Raw genomic sequence first — 15807 nt, 5'->3', positions numbered from 1 at the left:
GGCCATGATGTTTTTTGAGAGGGTGAGGAGGCTACTTTTGCCAAACTCTGACTGTAATCAGACTTTAGCTAAATCAAATCTCCTCAGAGAGGCCCACCCTCTGCTTCCCCCAGTAATAAAGTATTTCAATTCATCTCATCTGGACTCTGGCCTGCCTTTTGCTTTTGCCAGGAGGAGCAGTGTATTCCCTGGAGCTGTTAACACCCCAGAGAGATGCCTTCTCCTGCAGCTCATGCAGAACCTCCCCAGCGAAGCCACAAGCCCAGGGGACTAGGAGTTGAGCTGAAAGCACTCTCTGTTTTGGAGGATGGATATACGACCTGGGCCAGAAGTACCTATTTGAAAATCCCCATGCAGACAAGCTCATTCCTGCTCCTCCTGAGGCAAGGTGGGGACATGGATTCCAGCAGATTCCCACCTAAATCTAGATGGCTGTGGGTACCCCAGCCAGGATCTGAACTTGTCCAGTGTTTTTATGAGAAAGAATGAGACCTCAGTAACTGGCGACAGGCTGACAGGAGGAGGGAGGAGGCTCCATCTCCTCCACTCTTCAGTGCCAGCTCTCCAACTCACACCAACCCCACTTGCACATCAGTTTTTAATATTTAATTGCAGCTTTGCCAAGGGACTTTGCCTCCTGTCTTGCAGAGAAGGGGGAGAGGAAGGAGTCGAGAGCGTGGTGCTGGAGAGCCCCGAGGAGACTATCAAATGGCAGCTCTCGGGCGGAGGGAAGCGCTGTAGCATGTAAGTGATTTTGCCCAAAAACAGATCATGGAAGATGGAATGAATTAATATCAGAAGAATCCTGTAAGCCCTTAGCAACTGGGGGATGCTGCGCTGGTTGTGGGAACTGTTCGGGGTGGGCTGAGGAGAGCATTTCATCCACTGCCTGTACTGTATTTAAGGAAAAGGGCGGATAGGGAGCACTTCCCTCCTAACAGGCTCATTTTTGCCACAGAGCAAATCCCTCGAGGGCGCTTAACCTGGAATTGTTTAATGTTAGACACCACTGCAAAAACAGGAAACAGCCCCTGAACTGTGGGAGGTGAGAGCCTGCGATCTAACAAACCTGTCTCCTCTCTAACACCGTGAGAAATTACCTGGAAAATAATAACTGAAAAAAATTAAAATAGAATAAATTTTAATTAATTAATTAATTAATTAATTTAAATGAAACTTTTAAAGCGACTAGTGAGAAAGATGTCTCCCTCCCTCTGGACATGCTTTCAGATGTCTTAAAGGCATGAGAAGGGAAGCAGGGATTCTCAAACTGCTAAATGACACCCCTATGTCCTCCAGAATCTGCCCCTCTTCAGTACATCTGGAAGTGGACACCCAAACACGGGTGGACAATGACTCTGGACGCTGAGTAATACTCAGGCCAGCGCCAGAGAAATCGCTGCTGAGACATATTTTACAGACAACGTGGCTTTTAGAACAAATACTTTCAAAATGTAAATACAAGTATTTAATAATCCCGTAGTTCAAATGTCTGTGTCAGTAATTAAAAGGCAATTACATATAACTTGTAGGTCCCCAGAGCTCTGTCTGAATTCAGAAAATGAACCCCAGATGACCCAATGTACTTCCAAGTGTCAGATCAGTCACTGAAAATACAATGCCTGAGACTTCTGCTGCACATTTATGAAGTCTGGAAAACAAGAACATTTTTGGCAGAAGAGGCCAAAGGGTGCTTAAATCTCCAGTAACTGTCTGAATCCAGAGCTGGTTCAGGTCTATGCAATGCTGGAAATGTAAGAAAATTCTAGCTAAAGATAAATATACAAAATGCCACCAAATAACTTTTAATTTATTTAAAGCTAATTGTTCTTTACGTCCTTGCCTTCACACTGTTGCAGAGGTGAACTTGGTGATCTAAGAGAACAGTGTAAGTGGTAGAACTGAGTGGATGAAAACCATTCCCTGCATTAGGAGGGATTTAATTTAACTTGTGACTTCTTTAGCCCCATTTTACTTTTTCAGACGTGAATTTATGTGATGAGGTTTGCAGGTGTACCAGTGAAGACAGCATTTGTTCCACAGCCTTTTAATGAAGCACTGGTCCCGTGAGTGGAGATGGACACACTAACTGTTGGCTCCTTTCCCCTGAATCTTCACATCCAGCACCATAACCTTTGCTCTCTCGTTTCAGTACCAGCAGACAGAAAACATGGAGAAAGCTGAGAAGCTGAGACCAGCTCAGTCCTTTCCTTCTCTGTGCTATTCTCCAAGGAGTAATCCAGAGATCAGAGCAGTTCTTCTGAGGAAAACTGTGTCCGTCTCTGAGCTGGTTGCCAGGTGGGTGGTTAATCTGTGGTGGCTGCAGTTCAGCTCAGATCTGAGGGGCTCCAGGGTGGACTGTCCCTCTCCCATCTCCATAACAAAAAAAATGTCACTCAGATAAGGTCTTTCCCAAGCACAGCATCCCAGATTGTCAGGTCTCAAGGAAGAGGTGGGTATTTTCTGCCACAAGTGCTCTTAGCTGTTATGTATTTCCAATGCACTGTTATGTCTTGGAAGACCAGTCCTGATTTAAAAGCCAGACACACTCGACAAAGATCACTAAATACAATGACACAGAAGAATTTACCCTCCACCCCAGTGACTGGAGCATTCCCAGGTGGACAATTTAAGCTTTTAATCTTGATAGTCTGTAAGGTGCCGCAAGGGAAAGGAGCAAATGCTGGAGGGATAAGCTGACAAGGAGGCAGAAGAGGTATGGGCATTGCATCCCCTCCTGGTTTCTCTCAACTGTCTCTAACCAAAATGCTCCAGGGAGAGTCACATTTCAGTCTGAGCCCCTTAAGGGCTAATTTCTCTTCTGGTTACAACCCATGACTGAGATCAGACCACAACACTGCCAAGCGTGAGACAAATAAGATTAGGAATAGAACCCAAAGGACATCTCCCTCAATATAAGAGTGACAGAGCAGCCGTCAAGGCTGCCTCTTGAACTTCCCCGTGGGATAGTTTAGTTCTGAATATCCCAAACTTGGTTAGTTTTCACTGCAAATGGCCATCTATCTGAGAGAGTCTTTGGAGAAAGCTGAGAGTGCACTCCCCTCAGCAAGGAAGGGAAGGAAGGTGGTTTCTTCTGCAGAGGTCTCATTCATCACTGGTGTTGTATCAAGTCAGGTACTGACTTGGTAAATCACTTTATATTAGGCTAAACCTGAATAAATTGGCCTTCTGGAAAGCCTGACTTCAGGTCCAAGCTATAGATCAGCAAAGTGCAATAATATACCTCTTTCAGGCAATAAAACCCCCCCAACACATCCTCCACCAGTGGGGAGATGGAGCGCTTCAGGGACACATCTGCACGGAGCTGGGGAGGAAAGGGCTCACATGGATCTGCACTGACCTAAAACCAGTCCTCTCTGAGAGGTTTCTCACATGTCTCTCACCTTTCAAGATTGCTTTTGGAGTCTGTTGAGCTGGGGACTTCCAAAGGGTAGGGGGAAGGCAGAACAAGCCTGTCCACAATATGAAAAAATATATCCAGGCTAAAAAGGGATTAAAGAGCCATCACCTGTCTCCCCTGCAGGTACCAGAGCATCCTGGACCGTGAAAGAAACATGACTAAGCAAGAACATCCCAAGGTGAGAGCCAAAGGGGGGGACAGGTTTTCCTAACAACAAAATGTTCCAGTTCTTGGCAATTAGAGAATAATCAAAACCTAACATTTTTTGCAATATCTGATGCCGTTCTGAGGACAGGTTAGATCCAATTGTCTTTTAATAGGCACAGATGGACTGGCACATACAACACGCTATGAGATGGGATGGAAAATTCATGTATAACATTCAGGTTGCTCTGGAGTCAGTGCATTGTAGGAGTAGAGACCATCAGCAGGTGTAGGACCTGGCAGAGGATTTAGTACTGATTAGAAGGTGAGGGAAGGATCCAGCCTGAGGTAAAGGCACACAAACTCATTAAGGCACTCCCTGGGCTGGCAGGGATGATACTGAGGCATCTCTGCCCTTCTGCATCACCAGCTGGAGGTTTTTTGAGGTCGCCCTGTATGTTTCAAATGACACCTACTAAAGAAGGTGGGTGATCGTGTCATTCTACCCCAGGGTGCAGAAATCACTTTCTTGGTGCTTTTGACTGTAATGGGACTTAGACATCAAGTCCACAAGTAGATTTTTCTCACAGCTACATTTAGATGTCTATTTCAGAATCTTACATGGAATTCCCCCATCAACAGAAGCTGTTACTACTGTTCTGACATCATGGCAAAGGTGCACCTCCCACCTACCAGTGTCCCTTATATCATATTTTGCTTGCAAACTCATTGGCATCAGGTGCAGTTGTCAGCTCTGTATTTGCATGTTGAGTCCTGCTTTGTCATAAGGGACCACTCATACCCTGAAATACAAATGATAAAATGGTAAAATGACAAAATTACTCCCTGGAAGACAGATACTCTGGACTTTATTCGACTTTTCTGCTGAAGACAGGGTTGATTCCCACTGATCAGAGAAAGCTGAATTTCACCTCATTAAAAAAAACAAAACAAAACAAAACAAAACAAAAAAGGCAGAATCTGAAAATTTTTCTTTTCAGTCCTGGTTTCTAAGAAGAACTTTGAGGTTTCTTATGAAATGATAGATGGAGAGGGTTGTTTTCTAACTGTTTGAAAACACAGTTTCATAGAGTAGGAGGATGGAGATGGAAATAAAACAATAATCCAACAGGGAAGTCAACCATTTATCACATTTTTTTCTAGTCCAAGGCTTCCTTATATGATCATGGGCAAATGAGGAGGATACACTGAAAATAGGCAAGACAGAAACTTCTTCCACACTTCAAAAAAGGGCTAGAGTTTAGATTGTGCCCCTGACATTTACTCAGAGAACATGAAGCGGAGAGTGTTGGGATAGTCTTTCATTCCAAAAAGTTAGGAGGTCAGTACATGTAATGCCTGAAGTAGAAGAGAGGGAAATAAAAATTTCACATGATTTATTACTGAAGTTATATAAGAACCTATTTCATTGGGGTTTGGGGTTTGTTTGGATTTTTTTAGCTCATGGAGAGAAGATATCCATCACAGGCCAATGTCCTTTCAATGGGGAAGAACTATTCCTTGTCTCCAAGTCATCCCAGCAATATGTGCTCAAGCAAGTCCATGGAGGGTCTTCCCATCCCTAACATCGGTGCCCCAGCAAGGAATCTTGAAGGACTCGCAACAAACTCTGACACTCCTAAAGTCACTCCACGCTGTAAGAGGTCACATTGTGCTCCACTGAAGACACCATCTCCCAAAGGCCTTTCGAGGAAGAGGGAGGATGATGCCAGCACCATGACAACCATCCAGCCCCTGAACATGGAGACCAAACCCCACAAAGACCCACCCTTCCTTTCCTCTCTTCGGAGCATCCAGAGGAAGGCACAGTGGAGTCCTGACACCATCAAATGGAAGGAGTCTTCTGCAAAGGTTAGTAGATGTTCTTCGAAAGCTCCTGGAAATATATTGGGTGTCATCATTAGAAGTGGCTGGGTTTCATGGTGGTGCTTCATCATCCACTGATATCAATCCCTAGGTTTGGGGAATAGGCTTCCCTGTGGAAGTTTATATCTAGTGCCATTCAGCTCTGGGTGATTTAATGGTCTCAGGGGCACAGGTCATATGTTCAACAAACTGTTCCTTGGGATGATCCTCTTCCTGGAGGGAAGGAGTTGATAGGAACGGGCAGCCTAGATTGGAGAGAGACCCACATCAAGGAAACATGAGAGTTAATATCAGCATAAAATTGATATCATATGGAATATTAATTATGGATGAGGTCCTATCTGAAATGGTCGTGTTCATGCCACTGCTGTGTGATATCAGCCCAACCCAGTGATGGCTACTCACATGAGGGACTGGTCCTTCGCTGCAAATACAGCAAAGGGCAACTCCAATCACTACTGGATTTGAGACACCGAAATCACTGTGGGAGCTGGTAAAGGAAATGGATGGATAATCCTGACTCTGAAAGGTGGCATCAGAATCAAAGATGGGTAGAGAAAATGCCAGTCAGCTCTGGAAATGGGGTAGGTGGGGAGCAAGAGGCTGTGAGCCACAGTGTTGGAGAGAATGGAGCAAAGCCAAGACTGGGTCAGGTCTGCAGGAAAAAAAGTCCACCTTTGCCTCTGGAAAGCCTCCCATGCTTTACCTTCCCCACACTGGGCCTTCATGCAGTTCTTCTCCTCTATTTTTGGGAACTTACCTGTTTCCCTGCTGTTGTTCCCACACAGGAAGGAAAGCTCTCCCACGAGAGGCCCACGATCATCCCCTCGGTACCAGGTACAGCCGGTGACTCAGCCACGGGCACAAGCTGTGAGTTGGATTTATTTTGGTTACAGGTCATCACTGCTACTCTACTGCCAGCTCTACAGGTGCAACTGGGAGGGCTCTACTTGTTCCTTGCACTCAGTTGTGTTTCCCACATAACCCAGTAGCAGACGCTGACTGGGTGGTGCTGGCTGGGCATCATGTGGATCCTGCCAGGACTGGCCATGCAGGAATATGGCCAAGGATAGGGAGCACAGAGAGCAGATGACCCTGTGACTGCAGCCTTCCAGCCCTGATCAGTCCCACTGCACAAAGCTGGCAAATCCCAGCACAGCTGGGATCTGGGCCAGTGATGAGTCCACAGAGCCGTGCTGGCTCTCCCTGTGCTGTTATCCCAGCAGTTAAAAATAGCTGCTATGAAATACCAAGGCAGAAGTACCTCCATGTTTAGTTTGGGATGAGTAATATTTCCTTGCACCTCAACCTCGAGAATAGGAAGAGGGAGAAGTTCCTTTGTACCTAACTAAGGAGCTTTGGCTTGGCTCCTCTTTGAATTTGGCAGAGATGGCGTATCAGACACAGTCATCCTTGGCTTAAGATAGGGCATGTAAGGGATCCCTAGTGCTATGATATCATCAGGACTAAAGCAGGTCAGGGATATTTCAGGGCAAGAGGCATCTGTGAAGAGTGACAGATCCAAGCTTTGCATGGGAAAGGGTTGAATTTTACCAAACTTTACTGTTTGATTTGGGGCAGAAAAAGCAGCTCTCCAAAATGACTGAATTAGAGACCACTGGACCATCCTGCCTTCTTTGGGCCTGGATTGGGACCCTTTATACCATCTATTTAGGATTTGTTCTGTTTCCTTCCCATTTCTTTCTTGTCTTTCACACAAGAAGGGGATAAAAATCACACGCTGCCTGGATTTGAGGCACTGTATTTAATTACCCAACTACGTGGGAAAAGACAACCCTTACACAAGCACACAAATGATGGAGCTGAGGTTTCCACAGCATTGCTGGGAATTTGTTTTAATGTCAAAGCACATGATGTCACCACTCTATCTGGCCAAACACTGTCACAGTGTTATCTGTAGTGTGCCTTTTACAGCGCGAGGAACGTCTTTTCCTCTGGCTGGCGAAGGATGAATCATGGTCTATCTTAGAGCCTTACACCACTCCCCAGCCCCTGACTCAAAGGCCTTGTAATAGAAATGGCTTCATGTTGTTGTGCTTCACTGGGAGGGCTTTGTGTGAGGTCCTTCTTGGGAGGCAGTTCCGTCCGTGGAGACGGGAATACGACAGCTACCGCTGATGTAGGTGCTGGATTTGCTCAGAGACGGGAGTTGTAATGTTTCCTAAAAAAGTCCAGGAACCCGTTGTCCCAAATCTCTTCTGTGACAAGGCACGTCCCGGGCTATACCTGTGCTGTGTTGTGTCATGCCCATGGAACGAGAGAGATGTCATTGCTCCACGAGCCTCAGCACGGACCAGGGCAGGGCTTCTATGGAAACTTCCTCACCATCCCACAGGGACTGCCCCACAGCCCTTCCCCGGGGCTGAGGAGCCAATACAGTGACCTGGGATGGGGAAAGCAGTGTCGAGTGGTTTGGAGACACACAATAATGTTAGTTAAAAGCAGGGCACGGTTCTCAGGGTCTACCATGCCATGATATGGAGGACAACAGCTTGGCAGTGTCCAAGACAGCCCTGCTGACTGGCGTTGGGCTCATCAACAAACACATGTCCATGCCACAGTTCAGAGCTAACTACACACATAGCCAAAGCAGCAGTTGCTGCACATCTTTCCAGGCATGGCACAGTCACCTCTGGGACACCTCTGGAGAGCTGAGCATTGCTCAAAGGGGGAGGCTGCTACACCCCTCTGAAAAGCCCATTCCCAGGCAGCTAAACCAGCTCCCTGCTCATGCTGGTGGTATCAGATGATCCAGAGGAAGCTGCCACCAAAGACGTCATCAAGTCACTAATTAAAGAGGTCCAAGTGGCTGTAGTCTGCAGTAATGAGATTAAACTGAGAACTGGAATACTTACACGATGGAACAAAATTCTTCCTAGGAACGAAGATGGCAAATCAAGGCACCGTTTTTTCCTGAAGGGAAATGGTTGAGAGCTTGAGTCATTTAATATTAAAAAGGAGAAAGCACCAGCTAATTTACTGCAGGTAGAGTCTCCTGAGTACTCTGGGTTTAAAAATTAACAACTTCTAGATGAATTTTGGCAGTCAGAGAGAGGAAATTGCGGTCAAGGAGGAGAGAAGAGGAACATGCACACAGGCACACACGCATATGCTTGTGCATGTGTGTATTAACACAGCTCCATTATTCAGGGCTTTCAGCTGAAGGGCACATGTTACCTCGGTGCAGAGCAAAGATGAAACAGGAGCCTGACATGACTGCAAATCACAGAGCGTCCAGGGAGCCTCCAAAATGCCTGTAATCCCCTCCTCCTGCTCTCTCTTCTGCGTTCATTTCGACTTCCACCCACGGGGAATTTTCAAAGCGAGGAGGGGAGGCGAAGGAGAGGGCAGAAAGCAGTGGGATCCCCCATCCTGCCGGTAGGGAGACTCAGGTTTGGTTCAAGGTTTGCTTACCAGGGGAGGCTCCTTCCCCTGCTGACTGCAGCACCCACACTTTCTGCTGCAAGGGGGTGCGGTGCCATCTAGCGACAACGAAACCGCCTCACTTCGGTCCCAAAACTGGTCTTCGCAAGGATGCTCCGGACACTGTGTCCCAGCCCTGGTGGCGGGGGGAGGCTGCCACCCTCCCTCTCTGCATGTCCTGGGGCTTTCAGCCAGCGTTCTCCCGTCTGCATCACGCTGTTCAGCAGACGGGCTGGGGAGAACATCGCTAGTGAACTGGAAAGATCTGAAAGGCGGGGAGGGGAAATGCTGATATAGGATAAAAGGCTGCGCTCATGCTACAGACGGCTCTGAGTTCAAGGTAGCTCTGGCACTCGCAATGATAGAGGCTCCTGCGGTCGAAATAATCCTTAAAAGCTCATTTCCCTTTCAGCAGTCGCTTTTCATGGGCATGACAAGCGGGAGTTGAATGTCGGGACTCCTTTAAGTGGCCAATCTGTGCAGCTCTCAGTGCTTGGTGCCTCTGGGACTCAGCCAGGAGGGAAACCCTGAGTAGAGCACCCCACATCAAAGAAAGAAGGGGCAGAAGCAGGTGCCATCCATCCCCTATCACCTCTCCCATCCCCTGTGACAGCTGGTCGGGGATGCTGGGATCACAGGCATCTTCTGGGGGTCTGTCATGGGAGTGTGTAGTGGTTCTCAGGCAGCCATGGAGGGCGGGGGAGGGATCAGATTCTGCTGATCAGCCTGGCCAGCTCTGCCAGCAATCAAAGCAGACAGACTAGCCCCTTCTATTTGGCTTTTTCTGCAAGTCCTAACCTCTGCTCTCACTCAATCTAACATAAAGAGCCTTCCCCCTGCCAAGACCCTCCTGTCCACTCCATCTGGCTTTCAGCAAGAGCTGTTCCGTCTCAGACGAGGGCTCAGGGCTACCCTCTGCTCCACACCCCCGTGGCTGCTGATCTCCATCATATTCTCAGTGCCTCTCAGAAAATCCCAGTGCCTCACTGATTTTTTTTTCTCATTTCCTGCTTTCTAATTAGTTGCTGTCTTCCAGACAGGGGGAGGAAACCCTTTCCCCAGGAGCTGTGCAGATCTGTCAGGCAGCTCAGATCTCTCAGGGTCGCAGGAGCAGTTTGCAGGGACGCTGATGGGGACACACAGGGAAGTCACAACCCACAGCAGACCAGGTCCTTCACCTAGAGATGGAGAGACACAGCAGGAGTGTGAACAGCCAGCCATGCGTGCAGACAGACCATACACAGGTTGCAGATGAAGAGAGAGCTCCACATAAATATATGCATGCACCCCTTGTGCTCCTGCTGGGCACATGCACACCACAGCACACACATCCCCTCTGTGAGCTGCTGACTGAGCTGATACGCTCTGCCCTTCACCTCCTGCCTTTATGTTGCTCCACCCATATGGAATAAATAAGATATCTCAGTCCCCAGCCTGTCACTGTTTGCTGACATCCCTGGCACCCACTTCATGCTACCTGGGCGGGTGTGGGGTTTGCTGACAGCCTGTGCCATCCCCAGCCCTCTGCCTCACCACCTGCCCGGCAACCAAGGACCTGTCTATCACCCTCCTAACAGATCTTCCCTCTGGCCCTCATTTATTGGAGGAAGCAACAAGGAGCACTTCAGAAGGAGGGGTGATGATCTTCCGAGGCACCAGACTTAACACAGACAGTGGGGGAATGATATTTTGTAGCCTTGCAGGATGTTTAAAGAAACCAGGCCATGGTAGGGAGGAGCAGAGCCCTTCCAGGGGCCTCGGTGAAAGCAGATGGTCATCTGGAGCTGGATGTCTTGATGTGATGTGATATGTGATGTGATGTGATGTGATGTGATGTGATGTGATGTGATGTGATGTGATGTGATGTGATGTGATGTCACGTGGTGTTGGCAAGGAAACCACGTCACACGCTGAACTGCAGCCTGGTTGGTCTGTAGCATCCTCTCCAGGGACTGATACCTGCAGACCCACAGGAAGAAGAGAGGGGCAGCAGCCCCTCCAAACAGCCCTGCAGAACTCCACCAGAGGTATTCAGGAGGAAGGCACCAAAAAACTAAAGCATCTCAGTAACTAAGGAGGGCTTTGAAAAAGAGGGAGAGGGGACCTTTTACATGAGCAATGATAGGGCAAAGGGGAATGATTTTAAACTAAAAAAGGAGATATTTGAATTAGATGTTAGAAAGAAATTCTTTACTCTGAGGGTAGTGAGGGACTGGAATAGGTTGCCCAGAGAATCTGTGGATGTGCCATTCTTGGAAATCCTCAAGACCAGGTCCCTAAGAAAACTGGTCTAGTGGAAGGTGTCCCTGCCCATGGCAGGGGGTTGTAACTAGATTACCTTTAAGATCCCTTCCAAATCAAACCATTCTATGAGTCTGTGAAACTCAAAAATCAGTAGCAGTGAGTTGCCTGGACCCTTGGAGCCAAGAGCATGCAGCCCTTTGGGGACCAGAGCTGAGCTTCATCTACTCACCACAACTCTGCTGAGATCTCCATGTGACCAGTTTGCTCAGCAGAGATGGAGATATCCCTGTGCAGAAACTGTGCAAACACAGTGCAGGGAGGGTGACAGACCCTGGAGAAGTTCCCTTACCCTGTGTTTCTGGTGGTGCACTGGGGCACAGGAAGGCTTAAACAGCTTCTGCACTGGCAGATAAAACAGATAAGGGTTTTGCCCCAAGATCATCTGGTCCAGCACAGCTCCCAGCTGTGCATCTCCCTCCCCCGCTGCTGCTGCCCCAGCCTGTCTGGCACTGGGGGCTCTGGGCCACGGGCATGGCCTGGGAGGGTATGAGCAGAGTGGGACCCAGCCTGGGTCTCTTGCAGCCCTCACTCTGTGTTTTGTGGTTCTAAGAACTTCAGTGTGGGTGTTTTATCTCAGGTGATGGTGAATTCTGCCACTGGCACAGCCAGCCCACATCTTTCATCCCCACAGGGTGATGTACTCCAGCATACGCTCTCTAAAGGTGTCAGAAAAGTAAACCAAAGAGACAATAGCTGGGCCTGACTCAGTATTACTGGGTACATCAGCCATATCCTTATCCCAGCCTGCTAAAGGTGGACTGTTAAAACAAGCCCCAGAGCCCCTGGTTTGTAGTTGTTATTCAGCACAGCCAGGCAGGGTCCCCAGCTCTGACACACTGTTGTACCCACCATTAATACACCAATTAATACCCATTGCCGAGCTGAGCTTTGAGAACATCAGCAGCACTCTGGGGTTGAATGCTTTATTTATCCCCCCTTTATTATTATCCCTCTCCAAACACTGCCCAGAGCAGCTACACCACACAGCTACAGAGGGGCTGCAAGGATGGGGACAATTCCCAGTTTGCCCTAAAGCAGGTAGTGTGGCCACCCTTCTTTCAGTCACTTTCCTAAAGTTTGGTGTTTGTTTTTTTTCCTTCTTAGTTCTAAAATATCAGAACTGATGAGGAAATAGGGAGCCAGAAAATGTAGTTAATACCTGTCACCTTCCCAGCTTTTCTCTTAAAAGTTTGGCTGTGGCCAGAGGTGACAGGGGCCTGGTTGTGTGGATTAAAGCCCGAGGACATGACAATGAGTCAGGGAAATGCCTCTTCCCCGTTGCACCACAGCCTGGAAGCATCCCCCTTCCCGTACTGGGTTACACTGGGGGTATTTTGAATGAACAAATTCTGAAAATAAGCCAGGGCCCCAGCCTATCCCAGCCTCTGTGCAGGATTGCTAGAACTCATGATTGACTCAGCCTGGTGGAAGAGCAGTTTCACTCTTCCCTAAAAATAGACCAAGTGGTTCATCCTCTCAACATAGCCCAGCACTCAGCGATAAAACCAGCTGCCAGGGACCACTGGGAGGCAGTGAACGGGACCGAGGGTGTGGGGAGTGGAGCGGGACTCCTTGTAGGATACCCTAAACGCTGCCTGGCCGTGAGTTTCTCATAGATTTTGGGGCTGTCTGCGGTGCGACACACCTGTTGGGACTACAGAGACCTTCCTGTAAGTAATACTGGGGTAGATTAGAGTGGGGAGATGGGGTAGATTAGAGTGGGGAGAAGTGTTGCATGTTAACAAACAGGGTGACCCTGAAATGCAGGGCAAATGAGGGTGCTTGGCACCTTGTGCCGTGAAAGAGATGTTGCAGCTTCTGGAAAGCCATGGATTTTATTCTGTTGGCCCAGAGCTTGGTAAACTCCACTCTCTTCTGCAGAAGTTGTGTTCCACAGGTGGTGGCTTTGGTCTGGTTCAACACCATCAGCTGGGGTACTTGGGCACGTTCTAGGCAGAAACAAGAGCGTTGTGCTTGTGTGCTTTTCCCCTGTCTTGAAATACTAAAGTCTGCAGATTTGAGGCTTAAATTCATGGAGACAGATCTCAATGTCTACTCTCTTGTCCAAAAAATACTGTTATTTACCATACCTCTGGTCACTGTGACCCCAAACAGGGATAAGAATCTGTGTGGGATTTGTTTGAGCCGGTTGGATGGTGCGAGTGGAGGGGACATTTCCGTGTTCAGGACTGGTAGTTGGGTAGGCAGCAAAATGTTCAGAAGGAAACGAGCTTTTCTTCATCTTACATCCCTAAGGAACAGGAGGCAGGGAGGGATTAGTTAAGGAGGGAATTTCTTTCCTTCCCTCTTCAATTCCCATCTCCAGAGAGGGTTGAGAAATATGTTTGTCACCCTGAGACAAACAAAGGCTTCTGTAGGGTCAGCAGCATTAATATGGCCACACCACTCCCTGCTTGTGCTCACGTGTGTGGAAGGTAACTCCAAAAACCTGTGTCACTCTGTAAGACGGAGCAGAAGTCCAAAAGTCTACCCCTGTGTGCACATGTGTGTCTCAGACCTTATTATCCATCTGCCAAATCCTTTTGGCTCTAAGGTCTGTGCTGTGGCCAGCAGGAGAGGCAGGACTGCAGGTCCAGCCCCTCGGTCACTGTGGGAAGGGCCTGACCTGAGCTGGAATTTTTTCCCTGCTCTTTTTTTTTTTTTTTTTTGCTCATGCATCAGGCAATAGTTGACATTTCCTTCTGAGATTCCCATCCTGCTGATTGTTGCAAGAACAACAGAAATTCCTTAACTTTCCCCTGTTCCCTCAAAGTCTCCAGTTTTCAGCTCAGTCTTTTCCAAAAAATATGTGAAGGAACTTCAGATTTTCATCAGAAAACAGGGATTTAGGGAAAGAGAGGTGGAGTAGCCTTTCTTTCCCTGTGCTTTTGGTACAGACACCACTTTGCAAGAAGAGAAAAAATCTGAAAACCAAGTGGTAGGTGGTTCATTAGTGTCAGTTAAGGGGTCCAGCCTGGGTGGAATTTGTTTTCAGCCCTTGAGTACTTGCAGTGTTTTGTAAGATACAAAAACTTCCTTTTGGGGGGAAACCAAGCAAGGATTCCCTAACCCTGTTCCTAGGAGGGTAAAGATCCTTCTTTCAACACCAGCAAGAGTCCCCAGTCTGGGTCTGAACACAGTAGCAGGAATCTCTGCATTAAGTACTGCATCTTACTGATACCTTACCCTTTTAAGCCAAACATTTCTCTCCCCTCCCGTACTCTTGCTGGCAATTTGCCCTATTCAGAAACAAACGGAAATTCCTGGGAATCTCGATAGCAACAAGTGGGTTGGGGTTTTCTCTTTAAAGGATACTGCCAAGCTGGTATTGGATGTGACTCTTTCTTCCAAAACAGTATTTAATTTTCTTGGCTGCCGGCGATAAAGGGCCAACGGGGCCATGGAAACACCGGGATAAGAATAGAAAGCCAAAGGCAGGGTCTGGCAGCTCCTTGGGAGCGCGTGGCATCCGGGCAATGCCCCCGCGTAAACACCCCCGGCACGGCAAAGAAATCCTTCAAGGTGCACGCCTCAGCCCTGATCCCTGCCGGGCCCTGCATCCCAGGCAGGATGTGGGGCCGGTGATGCTCACAGAGCTCGTGCCCGCACAGACATTCCCAAGGTATCTCTTCCGAGCGGGTTAGGGAGGGCTTCCCTTAAAAGGTCTGGTATTTGCGGCATGCCAAGAAGCCCTCTCCCCCAGGCAGAGATTATTCCAGTGGGCAGCTCGGTGTTGCTTTCCCCGGGGGATGGGGAATCTCGGAGGGAGGGAAGCTGCCGTCGTGAATGGCCATCCTGAATTTCAGCCTGCAAGGGCTGAGATGCCGCACTGAGGGGGGAGGGAGAGCAGAGAGAATATACTGGCAGAGGGGTAAAAGTGGTCCCAGTGGTGGGAAAGGTGAACCAGGGGAACAGGGGAATAAAAACAGTTCTCGCTGGATGTCAAGCGGGGGTGTTTATCACCATTTCAGTGGAAAAACCCTCTGTAAATAACAGACAAAGAGTCACTGGAGGGTACGAGAATGGTGCTGGCGTGAGCGGGGCGTGACAGGATCCCAGCGTGTCAGAGGGCAGGGCTGGGTACTGAGAGCCCAGCGAGGTACAGAGAGAGGAGAGAGTAATTAAACATCCACTCTGCCTTTATTAACCCTTTATTAACTTAGCAGAGAAACACCGAGGTAATGCCGAGCACACAGTCAGGTATGCAGTCACTTTCTCTAGACACTTGGTACCCAAGAAGTGAGGTTATGGGGTGATGCTGGAGCCCACTCTAAGGAAAGACAACCCCACAGCAGTTGGCCCACTCGGGGAGGCCGCGTCCCCAACCAGCAATGCCACTCTGCAGCTGTCTCTCAGCAGAGCTTCTTGGCATTTTTTTTGTTGCCAGGAATAGTCCTCCACATTCCTGGATTTTTGCAAAGCCCAGAAATAGCCCTGAGCTGCCTTGGGGCAGATACTCAGCTCCGCCTGAGGCTAAATTTTCCCAGCTCTTCTCAGAACCTCTTTAAATTACCTGAGGGTCGTGATGTTGCTCCTGCAAAGTCCAGCTGACACTGAGGAGCCACAAACATTTGCAGAAGTGATGGAAGATCATGAACCTTCAGTTT

At 48.5% G+C, this 15807-nt stretch overlaps 1 protein-coding gene across 4 annotated transcripts in view; it reads left to right on the top strand.

The window, feature by feature from the left end:
* The first annotated feature begins 623 nt into the window (after positions 1 to 623).
* LOC114069655 (xin actin-binding repeat-containing protein 1-like) overlaps positions 624 to 15807 on the top strand; it is a 34031-nt gene continuing 18847 nt past the window's right edge. Inside the window, exons 1-5 of one of the 4 annotated variants that reach the window (XM_027906599.1) lie at positions 624 to 744; positions 2159 to 2298; positions 3545 to 3599; positions 5027 to 5437; positions 6241 to 6322. In XM_027906599.1, coding sequence (XP_027762400.1) covers positions 2171 to 2298; positions 3545 to 3599; positions 5027 to 5437; positions 6241 to 6322 — 676 coding nt within the window. In that variant the 5' untranslated portion in view covers positions 624 to 744; positions 2159 to 2170. Of the gene's footprint in view, positions 745 to 2152; positions 2299 to 3544; positions 3600 to 5026; positions 5438 to 6240; positions 6323 to 15807 lie in introns of all 4 variants that reach the window. The other 3 variants (XM_027906601.1, XM_027906598.1, XM_027906600.1) reach the window with 3 other exon arrangements.

The sequence above is a fragment of the Empidonax traillii genome, unplaced genomic scaffold, assembly GCF_003031625.1.
Source record: "Empidonax traillii isolate 1590-97213 ecotype Southwest subspecies unplaced genomic scaffold, ASM303162v1 scaffold1325:size547790, whole genome shotgun sequence".
In the NCBI taxonomy this organism is placed as follows: domain Eukaryota; kingdom Metazoa; phylum Chordata; class Aves; order Passeriformes; family Tyrannidae; genus Empidonax; species Empidonax traillii.
This window is presented reverse-complemented; position numbering and strand designations above follow the sequence as displayed.